The sequence below is a fragment of the Rhamphochromis longiceps genome, linkage group LG16 (genome assembly GCF_057381845.1).
Source record: "Rhamphochromis longiceps isolate RC_006_pf linkage group LG16, R_longiceps_female_GT1.1, whole genome shotgun sequence".
In the NCBI taxonomy this organism is placed as follows: Eukaryota; Metazoa; Chordata; class Actinopteri; order Cichliformes; family Cichlidae; genus Rhamphochromis; species Rhamphochromis longiceps.
This window is the reverse complement of record NC_140572.1, coordinates 24652295-24678155: the sequence shown is the minus strand read 5'-3', so window position 1 is coordinate 24678155 and position 25861 is coordinate 24652295. Positions and strand designations below refer to the sequence as shown.

The following is a 25861-nucleotide window of genomic DNA, read 5'->3' as shown; positions in this document are numbered from 1 at the left end:
AAAAAATAGAGCTGAACCTTTAAATTTTCCTCGGCGCAGTCAGCGTGCATTTACTGATGAAAATGTGACATCATTTCAACTTAAGTGAGCCATAATTGTATATTGTCACACTGCACTTTGTAACACAATTTGCTTTCGCTTCAAATAACAACCCTTCCTGTCGCATGACCTCTCTTCTCTTCCTCCTAACTGTTAACTGGCCTCAATAAACTTAAGGCTACAGAACGTCTCCTTATGATCGATCAGGTACAATCTTTAGGTAACTTTACCTTGTACCAAATTAAAGAGAATACGATGTCCGTCTGTTCAAGCTGAAAACGGCACCATGAATTGCCTTCTGCTTCCGCAGGGAACGCTGCTTGGGCCATGGCTACTTCAAAGCCTGACATCCTCATCATCCTCCTTCAGAAGCTGATGGAGGAAGGAAACCTGCTTTACAAGGTATCTGAAATAGAAACTGATTCCTCTCGACAGTAAAGATGATTTTCCTGTTTTAATGAAATGCTTAAAAAAAACACAGACATGGCTCCTCCAATCTTTTTTATAAAAAGGAGTGGAGAAGGATGGTTTTTTCTTGCTTAGATAAATGTAGACAATGAATCGATGTGCATGTTTCATAGCACTCAACAAAGGTGCCGTGATCGATGTCTGACATTTAACAGATTGAGTTTGCAGCAGAAAGGACAAACCTGTCATGTGTAACTTGTTAGTGTGTGTGTGTGTGTGCGCGTCTTATCTGAGCTTGTCTGTTTGTTGTATGTGTGATTGATGAGAAGGGAGGACTTGAGCCAGAGAACAGCTATTGTGGGAGTATCTGGTGGATGCCTTGGCCTGCTTCTCTCCCCTACATTATTCCGCTTTTCCTTTGGTTCTCTCCTCTTCCTCACCACGTGTTTGCCCTTCATGTGTCCTGCAGAAAGGGAAGATGAAAGAGGCAGCCCAGAGGTACCAGTACGCCCTGAGGAAGTTTCCCAGAGAAGGCTTCGGTGATGAACTGAAGGCATTTAAAGACCTGAGGGTCTCCCTGTACCTCAATCTCTCCCGCTGTCGCAGGAAAACCAATGTACGTCTCTCAAGAGACTTTGATTTCTTCTTCATTCATATTTATTTATGAATGTGTAATAATATTGTTATTGATATACTGTGCAAATGTCGTGAACCCTTAATCGATATTTCAATTTTGGGCTCAAATCAATGTAAAGATATCTGTGGGAGGTCAGGATATTTGTAAAACACAGTGAAAGCTGGGTCGTGGTTTAGGGCTGGATTTCAGTCAGTATTTTCTTGTCACAACAAGTTTTCATCCACCATGTAAACCATGGCAGCACCCTGATTTTTTTTAGCATGACAATGATCCCAAACAACTTACTAGTGCAGTAAAAGCATGCCTGGACAGAAAAAGAAACACCCAGTGGAACTCAATCAGTCATGGACTGGCCTCCACAGAGCCCAGACCTCAACAAGACTGAAGCAGCGTGGGATCATCTTGACAGAGAATGGACCAAAAGTCAACCAACATGCAAAGAAGAGCTTTGAATGATCTTCAAGAAGCCTGGAAACTGCATTCTTCAACACAACTTGAACCTAAGAAAGTTCAGGCTGTGTCGAAGAATAAAGGTGGTCACACCAAATGTTGACTTCAATGCTTGTTTCCTTGTGTAGTTGCACATGTTTCAATCAATGTGCACATTTCTCTATTAAACTATTAAAAAAAATAATAATAAGGCCCCACTCAAGACCTTTGCACAGTATTGTATGCATATATTACTGTATAGAAAGGAAAGGAGGAAATCTGTGACTCTGCTGTGGTTTGAGTATGTGCAGACACAAGAAGGCTTGTTAGTGTTTAGCTGGTAACATGGGTGGTAGGGGTGGGAGAAGGGTGCAGATGTGCTCTGTAGGTGACTCAGACCCAGACAGTTCTAATGTCAGCTTCTCCGCTCACTCATGTTTTACAGAATGATGGAGTAATATTTAAGCTGGGATGTGCATTTTGAAAATGACACCAAAGAAAGCATGAAAATGTGAACATATGAAAGGTTTTGGGTTATTTTCCCCCCAGATAATAGTTTCTGCAGATTTAGTTTTGTTTACAGTCCAAAGCCCAAGTCTAGCAGGAAGACGTTTGTAGTGAGCCAGCTGTTTGTGCAATTACATGCCGCAAGCAAGAAGATATGAGGGAAACAGGCGGCACAAGGTTGTGTGTTTTCTACAATAAACTAACTACCTGGGGTGCCTGCCAGGCATTTTATCACTTCACATGGGGAGTATAAAGTGTGAGAGAGATGTTGCGTGGATCGCAGTCAGCCGTCATATTGTGTGTGATACAAAACAGACAAAAAGGGGAAAAAATGCACTCAAAGCAAGAAAACTGTGACATAAAATGAAGTAAGTCACAGATGTTCTACTCTGTGACAGGAACTAAGTAGTGTATACTGGTTTCCATTATCACTATAGCAAGAAGAGAATAACAACTGGTTCAAAATCATTTATCCGTTTTGTTTTTTTGCCTCGGCTGTAGGATTTTGGGATGGCTGAGGAGTTTGCAACAAAAGCGCTGGAGCTGAAACCCAAATCCTATGAGGCCTACTATGCCCGTGCCAGAGCTAAAAGAAGCAGCAGGTAAGCGGTTCAGTAACTCCAGACCAGCGTTGTGTTGATGTTTTTATTTTATTTATGCCTCGGGTTACAATGCCTCTCTCCATTCGCAGGCAGTTTACAGCAGCCTTAGCTGACTTACATGAAGCAGCCAAGCTGTGTCCCAATAACCGGGAAATCCGCCGTCTGCTGGCTCGAGTGGAGGACGAATGTAAACAGATGCAGCGAACTCAGACCAAAGGAGGCCTCGGTGGGGCTGCAGCTGCATCCAGCCAGGCATCAGGAGGCCACGAGTCTGACCAGGAGCAAGACGAAGGGCAGGACGACCCCTCAGAGCACAGCCTTGCTAGGAGTGTAGAAGGCCAAAGAGATATTCTTGAAGAGGAGGAAGAGGAGGAGGATGCCATGCAGCATGACAGGACAGGTGAAGCCTGCTGGTCCCAGAGCAGTTACTCTTTTAACAAAGTCTTACCCTCTGAGTCAGCGGCTGCCAGCATCAGTGTGGGACACCAGAATCAGAGTCTGAGCCCCAGCTCACCCCCAGGCCCCAGCAGGCTTCCTCCTCACAGGTACCCTCGTGAGCACCGGGATGCCCTGCCTCAACAGGGGCTGGTCCTGCAGCCAACCAAGCAAGCCCAAATTGTCAAGACCAATCAGCACATGAGTTCCATGCAGACCGGGGGAGGAGCCGTGGGGGGTCGCTCGGCAGGGGCCAAATCTCAGTACGCTCCCTCCAGTCCGTTACCCAGCCGACACATGTCCAGCATGCTGAAGCCGGGCCCAGGTATCGACATCGGCCCTCTGCCCACCCCAGCTGACGAGCCCATGTATGGGAACCGCATGTTGCTGGCAGCTGCCTCCTCTTCCATAGGTCACAGTTGTGAAAGTGAGAGTCTCCACTCCTCTCAAGCCTCTTACTCATCCTGCAGCAACTCTAAAGGTCTGGGCCAAGACAGGCTGTCTGCCCACTCCGCATCGTCCTTGGATGGCTTGGCCTGCTCTGGTCCTGGATTCCAGGGGAATCACTCAGAGTCTGGAAAGGAAGGGATGTGCGCTGCAGCGGGATCTCAGGGAGGCGGTGGCAGCAGCAGCATGCGTGTGTCTAGTTCCACCAGCAGCCTGGCATCAAGCAGCAGCCTGTCAGACAGCGGCAAGCTAGGTCCTGACGTTCGCACCAAGATCACTGACAAAACAAAGCACAGCCAACAGGGCAGCGCCGCAGCCGAGTACAAACCCAGGCCCTTCATGGGCATAACCGACAAGACAGCCCGTTTTCAGCAACAGCAGCAGCAGCAGATTCAACAGCAGCAGCACCACGGCTTGCAGAGTCACCCGAGCCTGCAGTCTATCGGTCGCAGCTGGCTGAACCACTCCTCCGACGGCCTCGTGTGTCACAACATGTCGACAATGGGCCTGCAATCTGTCGACGGCAAAACGGCGAGCTCATACCAGGAGCAGCACAAACCTCCACCACCTCAGGGTGGTATGGCGATGAGTAGCTTACAAAATGGCATGCATGCCAAGGAATTTGCAGAGAAGTTCTGCCAAGCTGCCAACTGTTACAAAGAGTCCAAGCCAGCACTGGCTATGCCACACACGTTAATGGACAGTAAGCCTAAGCAGCCTGGCCTAGCTCGAGATAATCCTGCCATTCACGTAGCTTCAATGAAACCAAAGCGATCATTTATAGAGTCGAATGTGTAGACAAGCGTCTTTTATCTCTCTTACAATCCTTAACGCACACGCGCACAGACACAAGGAAAAATCTAAAGTGAGAGGGACTTGTTTCATATTTTTTAACCAACCCCAGAGTGCAGTCTGACGTTAAGTCTTATAAGGAGTACAGTTTGCAAGCTGTTTGTTTTCCCGGGAATTCAGGCACCAAGCAGCGTGCAGAAGGCTCCAAATTTTTACTCGTCCCAATCTGCCGCTTCTGGCTGTCAGCTTTTGTTACATGACATGTCCGTCGTCGTTCAGCCAGGCTGGAGACAAAGCACTGAAGGAAGTATCCAGACATGTACTCTACAGTCCTGATCAACAAAACGGTGGCAATGAGCACTTTACACAGTTAGCAAGTGCTTAAACAACATATTCAGTTACAGCTTAATGTTATTACAGAGTAATTCATTTACGTCCATGGTGCTGAGAGCAAAGAAATACGGTCTCTTTAAAAATGATTGAGAACCCTTTGTTTTCTGCACACTTTGCTGCAATTGCTTTTAATTCAATTTGAATCAAATTGTCATTTTACACTCAGTAGCCCAAAAATGACAAAGTGCAAACACATTTGCTGAGTTCTTTGTAATTTCATTGAAAATCAGACACCGAAGCCTCTCATTCATCTGTTTAAATTTGCAAAAGAGCAAAGTGTGCACAAAATAAATGGATGTGAAGGAAGACGTAGTCCCCGGTGAAACGTTCAGAGGGTTTAAGGGACGGGCATTCCTGTGTTTTACGAAGGACGTTATAGATCCTCATGTTGTGTATATTATATAAATATGTACTTTTCCTTCTTTTCAGTGAAGGTCCATGTTAAGTGTATTGACAAGTTCCGACTTGTGTATCTCGAGTTTTAGGCACAATGTTGTTCAAATGGTGTTAAAGGTTCTAAAACAAAAAACAAAAAAGCATTTGTTAAATATGTTTGTACATTATATAAAATCACCATTAACACTGAATTGAATTCCTTTCTGTATCTGCTTGTTGTTGCTGTCTAGTTTAATTTATTTACAGCGCCAATGGCTTGGTTAATTGTAAAAGCAATATATTTTATATAGTTATTTTTGCACAGCTACTAAGACATTTTATGATTCTCAGTGTTGAAATTTAAGTGCATGCTTCAATTGCAGTTTATATTACAGAGTGGAAAAAAGTCTATAAAAGCAGAAAAATGGTTTGGGGACTCAGTGCCATCAGTTCTATTTTATTATGTACATTAAATGCAATTGTTGCCATGTTTTCAGTATTGTGAGCTTTATTAGCTGTGATCACATACTGTAATTGAACGTTTTTGCCATAGCTACCATGGGAGAGAGAAATAAAGACCCACTGAGGAAACAAAATTGCTCTGTTCACTTTTATCCTTTGGGCTGATTTGGTGAAGCATCGGTCATAAAGATCTACAGGAGTGTAAACATAACTCTACCATGTGGTCACAGTTGAAAGCAGTTCAGCAGATTAACATAGCTCAACTTGTCCTGGTTGCACTATACACGCCATTTTCCACATACATTAGCCAAAGAATTAAAAGCTACTACAGCCAGTGAGACTATTTCCATAGAAGCTGAAGATTTTTCCTCTTCTGAATTTCTGCTGTATTTGCTTTAGAAGCTCCACACTTTATCAGCCTAATCAAAAACTGAAGCTGCACACGGGAAATAAGCCAGTGTACGGTGTTGAATGAGGACACTGAATTTAAAGATAAGGTATAGAAAACGGTTGCAAAACAGATTCTTCAGGACGGTAAGTTTCTTCTTCGTGCATTCTTTTATTGCAGCATGTAAGATTTTAGCAGTGCTCTAATTGGAAGCTATTGTACACAAATAGTAATTGAACATTCATATATTCCTTTCAAAGTATTTCTTTTTATATGTGGAGTAAATTTAGTGAAATATCTCTGAAATGCAATGTATTTACATGGAGCTAGGATTAGCTTAGCTTTACCTGTAATGTGTCAGTGTCCATCAAGTGTGTCATAGATGCGTGCGTAGGACTGGTGTATGTAATGTTAGAACAAAAAAGAATTTTTAAAAGACAGGGTGGGAACCTAACTAGAAAACAATTGCCGGTTTCCCAGTGATGGTCTTAAATTGTGCCGATTGCAAGCAACTGGCAACCAGCCGGTCGCTCAGAGATTGAGAGCGTTGCATGCTTAACTTGAGTGACCAAGGCGATCGCACAGGTTTCCTGGTGGAAGACCAATTATCTCCAAACAATTATGGTCTGACTCAGACTGATTGCAATCGCTTCAGACAGACTGGCAAAAGTTTGCAAATAACTGCAGTCTAATTTATAAACGCTGACAGATTGCCAACACTCAGTTGCTTGTAATCTGGTTATTTTCCTATGTAATAGCAAGGTGAGTGTCATTTTGCAGTAAATCACCATCCTGAAACAGCTAAGTCAATATTTGTGCAGGAATTCCTGTTTTAACTCAATTAGGTTCTGGTTGGACTCTGAATTTAAACCGTTCATATGAGTTTCTTGTCCATGTAGAAGGCAAAAGATTGATCATTTTTGCTGATGTATCACACTTGTGATCACTCTGATCACAAACCTATCGCACACAAATGCCAACTTGGTCCTACTACGTTGCAAACTGACAACAGGGTGCTACTAACTTTCGATGGCCGTTTTATCACCTTCTTGAAATCACTTTGAGGACATCAACTGACTGCAAGTGGGTGTAGACCTGGCTCCTGAATCCAAACAACCATTTCAAACTCAAAAGAGTTTAAGTTTGTTGCACACAATTGCAATACATTTTAGTCATGCCACGGCCTCCGGTGGCCGTTTTCCCTGTGGTGACCTAAGCTTGTAAAAGTACAGACATTCTGTACAGATAGTAGTGTTAAAAATAATATTTGATTACTGAGTACTTGCATGTAAGCTTTAAATTTCCAGTTTATCAGATACCACTGAGCAATCTTTACCTTTAAAAAGAAAATGTAGGGAGTAAATGTGAAAAGATGCCAGAAAAAGAACTAGTCAAGTAAAATACCGATACCTGAAAATTGGGCATTGCAACTATTGCATGTTTAAGATGCACGATCTTCACCACTGAAACCAAGAAGCTAACTCTATGGTTGGTTAGTGGGGGGTGAGCTATTGGTTTACCCTCGTGGGAGTTTCATTATGACCCAACGATGATTTTTAAACAACAGCATTCAGTTTTACATGGCATCTTCCAGAATTACTGAGCTAGAATAAACCACTGCAAGCTGTTAGTAACAGAGTAAAGCTACAGTAGGTTTTAAAATGTCACACTATAGTACTTAGTAAGTAATTAATAACTGGAGTAAGATTATATAAAGGTTGCTGAATATTAGCCAAATAATGACCGATTTTTGATAATGCTAACTCAAGTCACAGTCAAAAACACGTGATGCCAGTTGCACAGATAAATGCAGTAAATCTAAAGTTCTAGCATCAGCCTCCATTAGCGATATGCTAATAGTCATGCCAGTCCAAATAAGGCTGTGAAAGCAAACCCATTTTATTCTTTTTATAAAAAAAAAAAAGGATTGAGTTGTACTTCACTTTATTTTTTTAAAGGCACATTAAAATTGCATAGTTACAGTGTTGCTTTAGAGATTCTCTCTTTAAATACAAGTATATTTGACAGTTATGTAAAATATAGCTAAAAATAATAGTTATTTACTGTATAAATATCAGTCAACTTCTCTGGGATCTCAGATTCTGATCACTTCGCCAGATGTGACTCTTGAATAGCACCCTGAACAAATTCATAATTACTTCAATCAGCTTTTGTTATCAGATGTTGAGCTACTCTGAGCTCCTGGTTCGACTTCCACCGCGTTATAGCCATCTTCAGAGACCTGTTGGGGGTGTGGAGTGTTGTCTGCAGAGGAAGGTTTGTCATGGGGCTGGTTTTATTCTTGCCTCTAATCCAGCTCTCAATAGATTCCCGCTCATAGGAATAGCCATCTGTGGAGCACACATACAGTGACATCCCAAATACACTGAGATAATACAAGTAAAAATCTTTATAGTGAAGCTGTCCCCATCTTTGGCTCAGTTTAAGACGCTAGGGACCAAGTGCTTTTAATTTGTAAACTAACCTGCAGCAATGACCGGATCCTTCATCAGCTCTCTGGTGATTGGGCACAGGAATTCATCTGGGGCTTCTGAACCATTCTGCTCTGCCTTCAGGGCCTCGATTCTCCTCAGGAGACGACCACGAAGGCCCACCGACTCTAAAAAACCAAAACGCCGTTCAGTGTCCTTTTTAGCCATGATGGTGATTTATATCGAGTACCGTGCACCTTTTGTTAATTTTCAAATGTAGTAAAAAGGCTGGTCTCAACATTTCATTTGGCATCATTTAAACCTCATTATCATTACCTTACAAAGACCAACCAAAGACTGTTGTATGTTAATGGTATTCAATAGCGATTTCAATGAATTTGGGTTGACGCAGCGAGGCAGCAGGCACTGAACAGACTGACTTTGTTCTCTCTCAGAACAAAAGGGAGGATAAATCTGAACTTGCACATGATCACTCTGTACTGAGACACAAAGAGCCAGACACCTCGCTGTGTCATGATGGCTGCTTAGCTAACGTCTCTCATTATCCTGCTCGGAAATTAAACTCAAACAGGTCCAAAAAGAGGAAACTCACTCTGCACACAGCTGCATGTCTCTGCCCACTGACAGCCCCCAGTGAATTTATCGTCAGCTGCAAATTTCACCACCAGCTAAAATGGAGTGATGACCTATAGAGCCGCACATGATTAGTGGTGTGTCGGCGTATAATGGCAGTGCCGTGGAGGTGTAGGTCTCATTCAGACAGAGAGAGCAGCTGCAGTGACATTTTCTTTCACAAGTCCTGAAGATTTGGTTCACATATGGTGACAGCCAAAACAAAAAGAGAGAAAAAGCTCATTTATTCCTTCCTATCGCTATAGGTGACTGCTAAATCATCGCATGCATCCAAAAAATTTTAAGCTGACGTCACAAAAAATACATTTTCAGGAAATTTTATGCAGTCTTTATGGTTTAACTAACACCAAATGTGGCCCCGAGAAAGTTGGGATAGGCTCCAGCGACCCTGAAAAGGATAGGCAGCAGAGAATGGATGGATAATTCATTTTTATATTTATGCTTAGTGTGAATTTTTAGGGACATTACAGTTTTAAGTAGCTGCAGACTACCACACTCTCTGCTAATCTGAGTAATTGCACCAGACCTCTCAGTCATGTTTGTGTTTCTTTAATCCAGTTGCTTTACAGACAATCCAAGAAGTGTAGCATTTTATTTGTATGTAATGTAGCACAAATTATAAATAATATTCATCTGTATGATTTAAGTCTAGAGATGAACGTTACTAACTAAAACAAAAAAAAACAAAACAAAAAAAAGTAACTCCAAAACCCATTGCTGCATTGGTTTTGTCCATCTTCGATATACAGTCTATAATAAAACTCACTTTCAAACAAGTTGGTGCACAGGGTGAAATGGAAATAAAACTGATTTTAGTGATATGCAAATCATATACACCTTGTATGGAAATTAACCAGTATGAAGACAACATACCAGACATGTTTGTTTCAGCAAATTTGGAGAATATTTTTTGTTGCCATCAATTCTGCATACTGGAATAAGGTTCTGTTTGGAAAGTAAGATTTTTTTATTTATATACTGGCCTGAACTAAATATATAAAAAAAAAAAAAAAAAAAAAAAATATTTTATATATATATATATATATATATATATATATATATATATATATATATATATATATATATATATATATATATATACACACACACACACAGTTTTTATAACCTATGCAGAGTGTTCTCTTACTTAAGAAAAAAATTCAATGACTTGACCTTAGTGTCTTCACAGGGAGATACAGGCCTGGATGAGTGAATAAGAAATGTTTTCATGAGCTGTACTGAGGTTTATCATTGATGTGCCAAGGTCATGTAATACTGAGTTTGGATGGCAAAGTTGCAAGGATTTTTGCAACTTTTATACAACTGTGGCTTAAAGTTGTTTCTAATGATTACACTTCTGGATAGTTTGTGTGTAGTTTGGTTTGCAAATAGCGGCGTGTGCAATAGTTGAAATTGAATTCATACTGATATACAGTATGCGCTCTAAATTTTTCTATCATACATCATGATGTACTGGTGAATATTTGATCCATTTATAGGATGCAATCAGCCTCCAACAAACTGGAGAGGTCTTCACAATCAGCTAATGCTCACAGGGGACCAGTCACTTCACTTACTGGGGAAATTAAATGTTGTGAGTTTGTCTTAATTTTGCACTCATTCACTGAGCAGGAAGCAGAGATGGAGGGAGGAAAGAATTCACGCTCACATTATACAGACTGACTCGCCTTTACCATTAAGTCTGTGCCTTGAAAACGCTGCATTTAAGTTGAAACGCAGATGAAGCAGGGAAGACGTGCTGTCGGAACAACAAGTAGTTCAGATCCTATTGGAAAAATTGCAGCGTCCAATCAAACGCCTTCTCACATTGAAACCCCCCAAACCAATCTGAGTCATCCAATAAACGATTCTTAGATGGAAAAACTACACTTAACAGGGTAATGCTTCATTTAAGATTTCCATAAGTTCCCACACATCTTTTTCGTGGAGACATAAGCCATTAGAACTATAGCGTCCACTTTACATTTAGATAGATAATTTGATGCAGGGCTACAATAAAAGTGCAGAATGAGGCTGTTTCCACAGAGATATGCCGAATTATATTGGAGGAACTTTTCCCCCCTCCCCTTACTCAAAGATTCATGAATATTTCATCGAGTAAAGTGCGCTGGAATCCAATTTGCTCTGTGTGTGTCTGCAGCATGTGTGAGCGACTGTTTGTCTATGCATGTGCATACATTTACACAAGCAGCATGGATGGAAAATGATAGTTGTTGGTTGTGCAGCACAAAAAGGCCACGAAATGTGGCAATCTGCCGTTTCCTCTGTCCTCATTCTGTGGTAATGATGAGAGCTGTCCTCCATACCAAACACATGGAAAAGACATAAGGCATGCTTTGCATTACTGAACAGCAAGCAGGGGGAAAGTTGGCTTTAACGCTTCTGCTACTGTCCAATTAAAGCAAACCCAACAACAGGCAAGAGGGTGCTTTTACTGTGATTAAGGGAGAGATTGTGATTCAGCTGATTACAATTGGCACAAAGTACTCGCAAGAGGCAGGATTTCTGGGCGTTATGGCTCCAATGCAGCATGCAAACTGCAAATTTCCTTTAAAACTGTGTGTTTACAAAAAGAACTCCAGATAGGACTTTACTAAGCTGACATACATAGGAGGGAAAAGGGGTAACAGCCTGACTCTGTCTGGCTACCTATTCTAAAATATTTTAACCTTACAGTGTGTGAAGTATTTGTCCCCTTCCTGATTTCTTATTTTTTGCACATTTGACACACTTACATGTTTAGATCATCAATCCAATTTCAATATTAGACTAAAATAACTTCAGTTAATACAAAATACTGTTGTTAAATGATGACATCTAAAACTTACTTGGTCCAAAATTTAAAAGTAATCACCCCCTAAACCTAATGAATTGTTGTGCAACACTTGGCAGCAAGAACTACAATCAAGTGTTTGAGATAACTGGCAGTCTTTCACATCGCTGTGGAGGAATCTTGGTCCACTTTTCCTTGCAGAACTGTTTTAATTCAACCACACGTGGAGGGTTTTTGAGCATGAACGGCTCATTTCAATTCAAGTCTAGACTTTAATTGGGCCAAAACCTTAATTTGGGGTTTTGTTTTGGGGGTTTTTCAGTTTGGATCATTGACCTACTGCACAATGCTTGACCTTCATAGCGTGGATATTCTCCTTCAGGATTTTCTGGTAGAATGCAGAACTCAAGGTTTTATCAATTACAGCAAGTCGTCCAGGCCCCAAAGTAGCAAAGCAGCCCTACACCATTGACTACCACCATCATGGTATGATATTCTTTTTACTAAATTCTGTGTTAGTATTACACGATGTGTAACTGGACTCAGACTTTCACCTTGAAACTCTCCCAAGGATCCTATTTTTCTTTTGAGTTGTCGATACATTGCTGGAGTAATTTTGGAAGGCTGGCCACTCCTGGGAAGGCTCGCTGCTGTTCCAAGTTTTCTCCATGTGTGGCTCTCACTCTGGTTCGCTGATAACACAAAGCCTTAGAAATGGTGCTGTAACCATTTCCAGACTGATAGATGTCAATGACTGTGTTTCTCATGTCTTCTAAAGTTTCTTTTGGTTGTGGCATGATGTGGCATGTTTTTTGTGGTGATTTCTTGATTCAACAGATCTGACAGTAATGAGATCGGTGGCTAGTGAACTGGGGCAGGGTGACAACTACTTTATCGCAAAAGGCCAGATAACTTTTTTTCTCTTAATAAATTGAAATCATTCACAAACTGCATTTTGTATTTACTCATTTGGGTTATCTTCAACTGATATTCAAATTTGTTTGATGATCTGAAACGTTTCAGTTTGACAAATATGCCAACAAAAAGAAATAAGAAAGGCACTGTAAATTTCATTTTTGAATTTGTGTGAATGTTTAATTGCTTCAGTGGAGATAATAATGCTGACATTTGCACATTATTTGCAGCTGTACTGTGATGTTGCTGCCTACATGAGTTGTGATTTCTTTTTTTCTGGCCACAGTTTGTATGGAGCCTTTCTGCACTGTGACCTTGGTCGAACCTGAGGGGACTAATCTTGTTGTCAGCAGGATTATCATTGTTCCCGAGGTAAAGGTCATCCAGCAGGGTACTGTCATCCCAGCGTGATTTGCGATTGTATAAGCAGACAGACATGCTGCTGCTTCACGCCCTTAAATCACATCACTATTTGGGAGGAGTTTTTGGAGGGGAAAAAATAAATCAGAGCATCAATAAAAGCAGCTTACATCATGCTTTCTAATTCAGTCTTGTTATGTGTTAGGATCAGGGAATAAATCCTCACAAAAGCACAGAATCCCAGTGTGTGTCAGTGAAGTGTACACTGATGTTAGTGGTTGCTTTAAATTCCATCCTCACCAATTCCAAGCTCAGCTGCTGTTTCCTTGTTCAGCTGGCTAAGCTCTGGTCCATCAATGTTGTTGGCTTTAAAGACACCGACGAGCTCCACTAGTCCCTCGTCACGCAGCCAAGTCTGCACATCGTCCTCTGACCAATCAGTGAGCAGCAACCCGGAGTGACCTGGCAACTTCCTTCCTGCAAAACACACAACAGGGAGCCAGGAAGTGCTCTGTGATTATTCCCCTAACTCCTGCAACAAAACATACCCGTTGTCAAACAAACAGATTCCATTCGCACTCCACAGTAAAAGGACATGTCCCCTCTGTGAGTGATAATTACTTTGATGCACACTCAAACATGCTGAGGACATTTACATTAATCTTATGCTAACCTTACACTGAGTTGTCATGGTGTAGTTCAGTGGAGACTTGCTTTTTCCCCAGTGTTGCTGAACAGTAGCCCCACATTATGAGTATTCCAAGCACACACACCTGACCTCACACACAAGTATGTGATCTCCCAAAGGAAAGAAAATGAAACCCAGGGGTGTGTTATTTCAGGCTCCGCCAGCATGTAGCTCGTCAACCTTCGCGACACTATGTGGCCATCATTCATCATACAACGTGGCGACAAACTGGCCTGTTGTGCATTGGCCCCATTAATGAAACCTCACAGCAGCTTCATAGTTCACATTGGCAGTCATTAACCAGGATTAAACCTGAAGACTTGAGGTGTGTAGCTCATTACTACCTTAACCATGTGTTAGGTTTTCCCCTCCACCTCTTGCTGTCTCTGCTACCCTAAAATAAAAAAATAAAAAAAATCTTCCACATAAAATTCTGCTCTTTAATGCCCACCTGAAAACATGTCTGTTGCTGGACTGCATTTGAATCCAATCAGGGTTATGTTTAACTAATCTAATCAAAATCTAGACATTAAAAAAACAATAACATAAGAACAGCTATGATAATGATAATAATGATAATAATAATAAATGATAAATAAATAAAAATAGTAAATTATTTAAGCTGTTTTCTGTCTGACTGTGGAAAAAAAAGAGGGCTTTCTCCTGGAAACTGAATGTTAAATCTGAGGTGATGCAAAACCTTCCATAGACCCTTTTCAAAGCTGAATTCTTGACTCGTCACAGTAGTGAAAGCACAGGTGGAATTAATGATAGCTGAGCTCCATTAAATTTCAAGTAACCCATGACGGTCAACCAGCGTGCACAAAAGCAGGAGCTCCTCTCTGCAGCCCTGGCAGCAGCACCTCGAGTCTCCAAGTCTAAGGAGCTGGTAACACTGTGTCAAAGCATGGCAGTTGACTGAAATAGCTCAGAATGCTGCGTTTGATTACTCAGACAGATTCACATATGAAGACTTCTTCATCATTTCCATTCTCTACATCTTATAGACTGGCGAGCTTCATTTCTTCTTGTCAACAAATCCCAACAATAAATCAGTCCTACATTAGCCTGCAAAACCATATCCTGAAGGCACGTTTTTCTGCAAAAGACTCTCATTGTTACTGAAAAAAAAAAAAACCCAAACTATCTACACTTGGTGACACATTTCTTCGCTTCAAAAAACCTATTGGTTTATTTTCAGGTCAGTTCTCCAAAGCAGCGGTCCCCAACCCCCGGGCCATGGACCGGTACCGGTCCGTGAGTCGTTTGGTACCAGGCCGCGAGAGTTGAGGCTCGGGTGTGAAATGTATGGTTTTCAGGGTTTGTTTTTTTTTTCAGGGTTTTTAGCGTTATTTTGTTATCGTTTTTTATCGTTAACTCTGTTTTCCTGGGTCTTTTCACGTGTGTTATGAATGAATCTTCTTTTTTTTGGTACCAGTACTAGTTTTATTTTGTTGTATTTATCCGCGACACTTTAAAGGCCGGTCCGTGAAAATATTGTCGGGCATAAACCGGTCCGTGGCGCAAAAAAGGTTGGGGACCGCTGCTCTAAAGACCTTCCTGTTCATTCATTCATAATGCTCATTAACCAAGAGATGAGGCAAACACAGACTAATTACTCTAGGAGCAAGTTTTCATTTATGACCACTACTATAGTTTTAGAGAGTATTCAACATCATACACTTCACTCCAGGCCACTATAGTCAAAACAACACTTCTTTAGTTTTAACATTATGGCTCTGTTTTTGGAAATGATTGTGGGGAAAAAAAACACTAGGAAAACTAAGCTGAGCCCAGCTGCAAGGGGAAATTTGGCTCTTTCTTGGTTCTGGGCTGCATTTCAGCCTGTGTTGTTGGAGATCTTGTGAAAATCGATGGATTTTCGATGGAATTATGAACAAAAACAAAAGAACGATCAGATTCTGATTCACCATGCAATACTATCTGGGAAGTGTGATTGAAAACAGATTCATTTTTGGCATGACAATGGTCCCAAACACACCGCCAATGCAGTAAAAGCATACCTAGATATAAAAAACACACACAATGGGACACTACCAGTCAGAACAAAAGGCAGCCAGCATCCAGAGAACTTTGAAAGTCCTTTGCATATGTTTAATAATTCTAAGTTTGGGTTTACTAGCAAAATATGGAAAAATGAGGGTCGGCTCGAGACTTTTGTACAGTGCTGCACAATAAACGACAAACAAAAAACCATCACAAGTAAAAACAAAACAGTAGATCCACAAATTGAATTATCCAAGCAGCTGTACTAGATGCTGAGACCTGGACCATCCATAAAGAATGTGAAGAATTAAAATAAATCAGCACTGGTTTAAGCTGAAAGAGTAGCTGAATAACTGAAGATTTCTAAGGGCAAAACAGTGTGATGCATTTATTTACCTTGACACTGTGTCTCCTTTGATTCAGCTGCTGCCGAAAAACATAAAAGGGAATAGGTTCAATGTGTGAAACGAGAGAAAGAAACAAGATTAAAGGGGAGATAGAGAGAGGCATAAAAAAAGGCAGATCTTCATAGAGATGGAATTTACTTTGTCAACATCAGCCTGACTAATGGCAGATAGGGAAGCTGCAATGATGAAGCTTCAAGGCTTCCAGATGTCTAACGATTGCACCTTTTCATTTAGTATTCCAAATATTTTCTTTCATGTTGTGGTATAACCTTTTTTTTGGTTTTAAGCAGTGTTTGCCTCCATAGGAACAGCCTTCCAAGGCTCAGTGGTACTTTGCCCTGCTGCACTAATAAACATCAATCACAATTCCTCCTCTAGACACTGCAGCCAGACAGGAGTACACATGTAATAGGAGCTTCTCTGGCTGGACAACTCCCAAAACACTCTTTTGGGAATCTTTGGCGCTGCAAATGGCTTCTGGGCTTTGTACCACTGCTAACATTTTGTTTTAAAAAGAGGAGTGATTGTGCATTTGCTGGTGCCAACTTAAACAATCCTCTGCTGAGTATTTACCAGTGCTGTCATCCTCATCTCCAATTCTCCACACGTTTACCGATCTGTCCATAGAGCCCGTTGCAATCCAGGGAAAGGTGGGAGATAGCGCAACGGTGGTTACATACCTGCAGGAAGGAGCAAGAGGAACGGGAATGTGAAAGGTGTGTGTGTGTAATTGACTGAAACTGGCACAGGAAGAGAGCGGCCTTAAAAATCTGGTTCCCTCGACACTTACGAAAGGAAAAAACCCCCCAAAAAACTAGCCTTAGATCGTGCAGCATCTTAAACTCTTTCAAGGACATCAAAGCGGTGTGCTGCTTCTTACCTGTGGTGCCACATCAATGACGGTGCAAAAGCAGTGCCGGGGAATATACTTTTGCACCACTGCACCCGGTGCTTCTGGGAAAAGCTAATCAAGCAAAAATCACACTTTTTGATCTGAAACACCAGGACTCCTATTCTGCTGTTTGTCTAATAGCTGCAGAGATTGCATTGCGGTGGGAGGTCAGGCCGGGTCATTTACCTGTCATGTTGTTTCAAAGTTTGGAGCACGGTTCCCAGGCTCTGTACACAAAGTCCAAACACACGAAACGGGAATGTTTGACATCTGTGTTTATGGACGCTGTGATTTATTGTTTAGAAGTCCTCGACCACAGTTAACTATAGCAGCAAACAACAACAAACCTCCCCCCCAACCCCATATTATGGGTGGCGTGTTTGCGCTTTACTTACCGCATCATATACTGCGACACTTTTATCCACGGAGCTGTTGAATATTTAGAGTAAACAAAGTCAACTTCATTTGCGGCGTGCATATGCGTGCATTCACATTGTAGAATAATGAGCAGAAAAAAGGGATTCTTTTCTAAAATAAACACACACACACGAAAACCCACCACGCAGAGCACAGATTAACCTTCAGCGTGTTTGAATTTCAGCCAGGGACAACAGAAGGACCGAGCAGAAGCTATATGATAACAAAATGCACTCCTCCTGTGGTCGACTGAGAGAACAGCACGATCAGTGCTCACCATGGCACGGCCGTTTAAAGCGCAGAAAAAAAATGCAGACAGAAAAAAATGAATTTGAATATGAATTGTATCAAATTATGATAGGAACTAATAACACAAATAGAATATTAAACGTGACCTGAAAGGTACAAATATCAATAATTAGTTGCTGAAGCAGGGGGAATTATGGGATGAAAACACTGGAGGAAGTGATTTTCATGTGTGTGTATGTTTGTGACAGAGAGTGTGATTAGCGTCTTACCCCGAGACAACCCATTCTCCATCAGAGGAGAAGGCACAAGACAGAACTGGGGCCGTCTGGCTGGTGAGAGTCTGAAGCAGCTTCATGGTACAGGCTGGGGTTCAACACACACAAGCAAGATGAGACCAAAGTTAAATTGTGTCTGTATTCGATCTCAGCAGTTGACTGAAGTCCAGAAAAAGAAGTAGAGGTAGATGACTTTTTTCCCCCTTGTAGCTGTGCCCCCTGCTGACAACTACTTGGAAACAAATGATTTTTATTTTTGCCAATAAACTCACATCGACTGCATTAATTCTTCATGCTAAAACCAACTGATCTGCAGCAGCATTTATATAATCATCCTGCGAATACACATGCATTAAGTCAAACCTTCTCCCCTTTTTCTCTTCAGCAATAAAACATAAACACACCATTTTCTCTGGGAGGTTAATGTGTTATTTCCAGGCATATTCCTGATTGATGTGAAACACCACAGTGGAGTAGAAAACCGTAACGCCTGATTAAACCCGACAAATTAACTATACAAGTGAGACCAAAATAAACTAAACAAATGTGACGTGTGGATTGGAGATGTCAGCAAGTGTTGATAGGTGACTTGAAGGGAATGCTTCAGATCTGACAGCAGACTGCAAACACAATCACCGAGAGCCCTTCTCATAATATCAGGGGACTTCAATCATGCCTCACTGGACTCCACACTGCCCACCTTCACCCAGTATGTGACCTGCCCAACCAGAGTCAATAAAACACTGGACTTACTGTATGCCAATGCAGAAGAGGCATACAGTTCATCACCTCTCCCTCCCCTGGGCAGATCTGATCACAACCTGGTGCACCTTGTCCCTGTGTATGAGCCCTTAGTGCGCAGGGAGCCACCAGCCACCCGCACAGTACAGAGATGGTCAGAGGAGAGCGAGGAGGCTCTTAAGGATTGTTTTGAGTCGACTGTGTGGGAGGTGATTTGTGATGACCACGGTGAGGACATCGACAGCCTTACTACATGCATTACTGACTATATAAACTTCTGTGTGGATAACACCGTACCTACCAGGACTGTACGGTGTTTCTCCAACAACAAACCTTGGATTACCCCAGAAATTAAAACCGTCCTCAAGCAGAAGAGGAGGGCCTTCAAATCCAGAGACAAAGAGGAGTTGAAAAGGGTGCAGAGAGAGCTGAGGGGACTGATAAGGAATGGGAAGGAGAGCTACAGGCAGAAGATGGAGAACCAGCTTCAACAAAACAACGTTGGTGAAGTCTGGAGAGGCCTCAGAACCATCTCGGGCCACAAACAGCAGAACTCTCTGCCTGGGAGGGATGTGAGGTGGGCAAATGAACTGAATCATTTCTTCAACAGATTTGATTCAACCATGAGACAGTCTACAACATCGGCTGCAGACTCACCCACCCCCACTGCTGCTGTTCCACCTCAGACACTTCACACCTCCTCTATTCACCCTGCTCACTCCTCCCCACCCCCAACAACAGCATCCAATACACACTCAACACAAGGCTCCAGCCTGTCTCTCTCAACCACCCAGGTTAGGAGGGAACTGAGGAGGATTAATGGCAAGAAGGCAGCGGGCCCAGATGGCATCAGCTCGAGGGTCGTCAGGTCCTGCGCGGACCAACTGTGTGGGGTGATGGAGCACCTCTTCAACCTGAGCCTGAGGTTGGGAAGAGTCCCACAGCTCTGGAAAACCTCCTGTGTTGTACCAGTGCCAAAGACTTCAAGCCCCAAGGACCTCAACAGCTACAGGCCGGTGGCTCTGACATCCCACCTGATGAAGACCCTGGAGCGGTTGGTCCTGGCTCAGCTTCGGCGCCTAATAAGCTCATCACTGGACCCACTTCAGTTTGCCTACCAGCCTGGCATTGGAGCGGATGATGCCGTCATTCACCTCCTACATCGTTCCCTCGCTCACCTGGAGACCGCTGGAAGCACTGTGAGAATCATGTTCTTTGATTTCTCCAGTGCCTTCAACACCATTCTTCCCTCGGTTCTAAAGGACAAGCTGGTGAACTCTGGAGTGGACCATCACCTCACTACCTGGATCCTGGACTACCTCACCGACCGACCACAGTATGTGAGGACTCAGGGCTGTGTGTCGGACAGGGTCGTCTGCAGTACGGGGGCCCCACAGGGAACGGTTCTGGCTCCGTTCCTCTTCACCATCTACACTGCAGACTTCTCCCACAATTCCACCCAGTGCTTCCTGCAGAAGTTCTCTGATGACTCTGCAATAGTCAGCCTCATCACTGATGGGGACGACAAGGAGTACAGAGGACTGACTCAAGACTTTGTGGACTGGTGCCAGCTGAACTACCTCCAGATCAACGCCAGTAAAACCAAGGAACTGGTGGTAGACTTCCGCAGGCACAAGCATTCTCCACTGCAACCACTGAACATCCAGGGTATGGACATTGAGGCTGTGGACAGCTACAGGTACCTTGGTGTTCATCTGAACAATAGACTGGACTGGACTCATAACTCAGACGCCCTCTACAGGAAAGGGCAGAGCAGGCTGTACCTGCTGCGGAGACTCAGGTCGTTTGGAGTGGAGGGCCCACTCCTGAAGACCTTCTATGACTCTGTTGTGGCTTCTGCTATCTTTTATGGCGTGGTCTGCTGGGGAGGCAGCATCTCTGCTGGGGACAGGAAGAGACTGAACAGGGTGATCCGAAGGGCCAGCTCTGTTCTAGGATGCCCTCTGGACCCAGTGGAGGTGGTGAGTGACAGGAGAACGGCGGCTAAGCTGTCATCCCTGATGGACAACATCTCCCACCCCATGCAGCAGACTGTGACAGCACTGAGCAGCTCCTTCAGTGGGAGACTGCGGCACCCACGGTGTGGGACGGAGAGATTTCGCAGGTCTTTCCTCCCCACTGCTGTCAGACTCCATAATAAAGACTTTAACTGATCAAGCACACACATCCATACATATGCAATAATACTAAGTGCAATAATCCTTTCTGTCATCGTTGTATATAGTATTTGTATTTGTATTCTATTTTTATCTTATTGTATATTTATTTTATTTTATTCTACTGTATATAGTATTTTATTTTATTCTATTCTGTACAGTTGTGTACTGTATTTATTCTTATTGTATTCTAATTTTTGCCTCATAACTTTTGCACTGTCCACTTCCTGCTGTGACAAAACAAATTTCCCACGTGTGGGACTAACAAAGGTTATCTTATCTTATCTTATTAAAGGCTCGACCCATGGAGCTAATATGCAAAGCTGGAATTAGAGATTTTTCCGTGAACACATGGGGCTTGTACACACTCACACAAAAACAAAAGCGGGGACTAGAAAAAATGTTCCATTTCGACAGCAATCTCAGCTTTGAAATGCGCCCCTTGCTTCCCTAAATCACGTACACTTGAGTCTCTTTTTCATAAAATAGTGGAAGAGAGGTTCGAGCGCACAGTCCTCATGCCAAGACAAGATAAGTGCACATTTCAAAAAAGGCCGAGCTCAACCTCCTTCACATCTGAGGACAAAAAAAATAAAAAAAATCTAAAGCATAATGAAATGAGGACAGACATTGTCTGGTGTCCCTCGGAGATAAAGGAAAAAAAAAAATCTCCACGGACTTGGGTCACCACGTGGGACACATCAAATCCTCCCAAGAAATGGCTGTTACCATAGCAACACATATTGGAACCTAACAACATGGTGTGTTCACATACATAACGAAAAATACAGTCTGTAGCCGGGGTACGTACGTGTGAACATACACAAATGTTCCTCCTCTGCTGCTGCTTGTACAAGATGTAAATGTCATCATGGATACATGCAACTGATTTCCTTCCAACTCTTTCTCACACACTCACACCTCTGCTGCTGTATTTCAGCAGAATGTCTTAAAGTGATCCATTATTAATGAGTCAGTCTGCAGCTGATTTACTCCACACACTAATAAAATTCTTCTATTCTGCAGAGAGGTTTCAAGGTTGAAGCAGTCAGCACACTCTCCCTCCCTGTCTCTCCCGCTCGGCAATCGAGTGAGGGAGCACTCAGGTGGGGAAGCTGGGGCAGAGGGGTCGGCCTACCTGCTCCTTCACGCTGGGAAACAATCCATATTTTCAGCTGGCTGTCCTGTCCGCAGGAGGCCAGTCGAAACTCCACACAGCAGCCATCTGCAGAGCCAAAGAAGCCACATCCCCTTTTTGTTAAGATTCATGCTTGAATGCGTCTGAAAGCAGAGGGCGGCAAATATCATCTGACAGCCTGCTTTTTAGCTGCAACCCATTCATTACAGCACATACAGCAGTAACACTAACATAACAAGTGTCTTTATTGGAGCCAGGTACTTTGCTTCTAGGATTACATGCAAGTTGCTTTTAAACTGAAAATTGTGCAAGATGAACCTAATGCAAAAGGAACTAAGGAAGGAGAGCAAAAGCAATGAAATTGCAAAAGAGTTTTGATGAGGGAAAAAGCCCCACAGAAAATGAGGTGAGTAACTGAGATGGTCAACTTTTATTTTGAACAGGAATCTGTAGTTCTAAAGATTTGACTCAATTTACCAGCACCATTTAGATGAAAAATGTGAGAAGATAGATAGAAATCCCATTTACCCTGACGTAAAACCAATAAACGCAGCTGATGTCTCATATTTTATTTTCAGATGAATTTCTACAGCAGTAGTAACAAATGAAGAGAACTTACTAACGATGAACTGGGCTGCAAAGCAGCAACAGGTGACTCCCAGGTCGTGAGCGTCCTTCTCAGCGTGCAGAAGGCTGGTGTAAGCATCCCAGAGTTTGAGGTCTCCACGGGTGCAGCCGGTCACAAACATCTGGGCACACGGAGAGAAGCAGCAAGCCACGACGCTGGCCTCGCTTACGGTGGCACATCTGCGAGGGGGGGGGGGGGGGGAGGGGGATGTTGGCACCAACTTGAGTGTGACTCGCTTTAGACTTCAAGGTTTATCAGGAAGTGTGTAAAATTCGAAGGAGGGAAATTTAATTTGTTTAGGCTGTGGAGTCCTGCACTGAGTTTAATGATTTAAACCACCTGTGGGTATTAATCAGAGACACACAGCAGGCCTAGGGGTGCTCAGAAAAGCTGTTCCAGAGCACAAAAGTGAAAAATCAGAGGATTAAAACACAAAATAATCCTGATAAAATGCTTTTTTAATTGGCTTATTTAATCAGAATTACTGAGTTGGCTGCTTCCGTGTTTGTCTAGCTGGTTCCTCTGTGATTTTGTTCCATCTGTCTGTGATGACAGAGCTGTAACTTGAAGACGAACCTGCAATAACTTTAAGACAATTACTCCAGTCTGTTGAAGATTAACAAAGCAAGTTTCAAAACTTTATTAGAGCTCAGTTACTTAAAGATCCTGTAGAAAGATGTTTTATGTATTAAGAGATCCTTTCCTTTATGTCAAGATCATTTTTTTAGTTTATTTTCTATTCCCTTCTCACCGTTTTGATTTGTGTGTCTAATAGAAAATTCAAGTTACATTTTGTGCAACATGAAGTAAGAGAATCTGAAGAGACACTGATGTGTGCGATGACTCCATCTGCTGATAATGGCTGAGAGAGGTTTCTAAAGGTGGAAAGAGTGATTCAGACTTTCCCAGTTCAATTATTAACCTCCAGTCTCAACTTGTACAACTGTTATGTCAAGACCGCACACAGAAGGGTTAAGAAAGCACTCCATGTTCAGATAGCTGACATTTATCAGTAAGCAAATATTTTATTGACTCCGTTATTGGTTTTGAACAAAAATACTGAAAAACATTTTTCACGTGTGAATTTGTAGTTTGTTTTTTGTTCCAGTCACGTGGACAAAAAACTATTTGGAAACAGAGAAAAATGACCTCGGATTGGATTAAGAGTCTGACTAGTTAGCTCTTATCTTAATATTAACTAAGGCATATTTTGACATTCATATTTGGAGAAGATTACATTAATTATACTAAAATTGTCACTGTGACCCTGTGTGATGCTTATTGTACCTGCGTAGCGTTTTGGAGCGGAAGTCCCAGAGGGCCGCGGTGCCATCGCAGGCTCCTGCCAGCAGGAGAGAGGAGTCTGGCGCCAGTGCGCAAACTCTGAGAGGACTGCGGCCTGGGTGCTCGAGCGTAGCCTTCACCTCACCTGTTTCGGCGCTCCACACGATGACAGAGCCGTCTGTGGAGCAGCTGAGCAGGAAGCTGCCGCAGGAGCTGAAGCAGCAGCAGTGGACCCCGTAGCCGTGACCCCTGAGAGGAGAAAAGGGAAGCTCCGAGAAGTCGGCCGTGGTATAAACACGGAGCGTTTTATCACCGGAGGAGGTCGCCAGGAGGGATGGAGAGAAGGCACAGCAGGTGACCTCATCTGTATGATGTCGGAGAGTGCAAATTAAAGACACCATTTTGTGACAGATGTGCTGTTGGCTTGGAAGAGGTTGGCTCACAAGGTGGCGCAAAATACTCAGATATTCCTGCACGAAACCAGCTGATTTCGCCTCTTCTCCCTGCTGTCCTACCCGCTTCGCCCAAAGAGAGCAAAGTCACAAAGCTGTCACCACAACCTGTTGCTCCTTATGGCTCAGCAACTGCTTCTCGACTTCCTCTTTCTACTCGGCTGTAAATCTGTGTCTCTCGCTGTTATCGGTCATGTGATACGGAGTTACACAATGTTTACAGTCAAGTGTTTTCATTTTGTATAATTTAATTGACTATAACCTGAGATTTTATATACATGCATATAAATAACATTTGCATATAATATGTATGCAGTGAGGCAAGTTAGAATTTTTTTTGAGTACCTCTAATAGTAAAATAAATGAACATGTAAACACTAGTATTTGGATGCATCCAAATCCTTTTACATATAATTTAAGCACTTTTCCTCTGCCCTGTAGTGCTGTTTATCTATCATATGACTGAAAGACTCCATACTTGACTCATATATATAATTTTTTTTTTTAAACATATACACATGTATGTTTACATATCTCCTGTCCTCTGTTGCCACATAAACGAGTGTAGAGAGATCTTCTTTGTCCTAGACTACAAATAGTGCATTGTGGTGCTCAAAGTGGACAGAAAAAAAATCCTACAGTTTCCTTCTGGAAATGACCACATCACCTACATAAATCTGCAAACATTGGGAGGATTTTCTTCCTACCAAGTGACACTTGCCAAACAGTATGACTCTAAAGAGATAGTCCTCCCAAGACACTGGACTCATGCTGGTGACAGCCAGGTAATACAAACTGCAGGTATATAGATAGCCTTCTCAGTGATCGATTGAAGCCTTGTCTTATCTGTTTTTTTGATCAGTGGAGAGGAAGTAAAGCTGAACATATTAAGTTTATTCTCTTTTTTGTGAAAAAGGAGCAGGTCTCAATACGTGTTAAACTTCCACCTACTCCTGTTTGGGTAGAGTTTGTACATAATATGTAGCATTTAAGATGATTTCATGTTGTTTCTTACACACTGTACATTGAGTGTAAGCATTTTCACAAAAGACACTTAGATTTTCCTTTGTTTTCTTGATATGAAAGCATCCAGCTATGCATACTATACACAGAGGAAACCAGCTGCGGATTAACTACCTACAGGTTTAACAGATTTTTGGGGGTTTCTTTTGTGTTTTTAAGCGAGTAATAAGGTCATGACTTCAGACTGCATTATATAAAATGACATCACTGCACTGTAAACATTGTCCACCTCATCATCACATGACTGATAACAACAGCGAGCGATACAGAGATTTATAACTATGTAGAATGGGGTCACTTATGTAACAAGTTTTGCTGGTTTAATAACAATGGGGAAATATTTAGCCATTTTAACACCAAAAATATCGACTGACTTTCATATTTGTAACAAAAATTACAACAAATATCTTGTCA

At 42.4% G+C, this 25861-nt stretch overlaps 2 protein-coding genes across 6 annotated transcripts in view; one reads left to right on the top strand and one right to left on the bottom strand.

Moving 5' to 3' along the window:
- Positions 1-5651, top strand: part of LOC146651204 (protein TANC1-like) — a 116830-nt gene extending 111179 nt beyond the window's left edge. For all 4 annotated transcript variants that reach the window (XM_085383438.1, XM_085383435.1, XM_085383436.1 and 1 more), the window contains 4 exons: positions 350-441; positions 917-1063; positions 2522-2622; positions 2712-5651. In XM_085383438.1, coding sequence (XP_085239564.1) covers positions 350-441; positions 917-1063; positions 2522-2622; positions 2712-4302 — 1931 coding nt within the window. In that variant the 3' untranslated portion in view covers positions 4303-5651. The remainder of the gene's footprint in view (positions 1-349; positions 442-916; positions 1064-2521; positions 2623-2711) is intronic.
- A 2227-nt stretch (positions 5652-7878) lies between these two features.
- LOC146651203 (WD repeat, SAM and U-box domain-containing protein 1-like) lies at positions 7879-24567 on the bottom strand. 2 transcript variants are annotated; one of them, XM_085385233.1, is made up of 12 exons: positions 23976-24567; positions 22680-22867; positions 22061-22147; positions 17999-18092; positions 17459-17492; positions 17250-17290; positions 17052-17135; positions 16745-16851; positions 16161-16190; positions 13370-13546; positions 8400-8534; positions 7879-8265 (listed from the first exon to the last, which is right to left on the bottom strand). In XM_085385233.1, exons 1-12 carry the CDS (start codon positions 24371-24373, stop codon positions 8075-8077), a joined length of 1566 nt encoding a protein of 521 aa, XP_085241359.1. In that variant the 5' UTR covers positions 24374-24567; the 3' UTR covers positions 7879-8074. The 2 variants fall into 2 exon arrangements, with proteins under 2 accessions (XP_085241359.1, XP_085241358.1); XM_085385232.1 differs by lacking the exon at positions 17052-17135.
- Positions 24568-25861: the final 1294 nt, after the last annotated feature.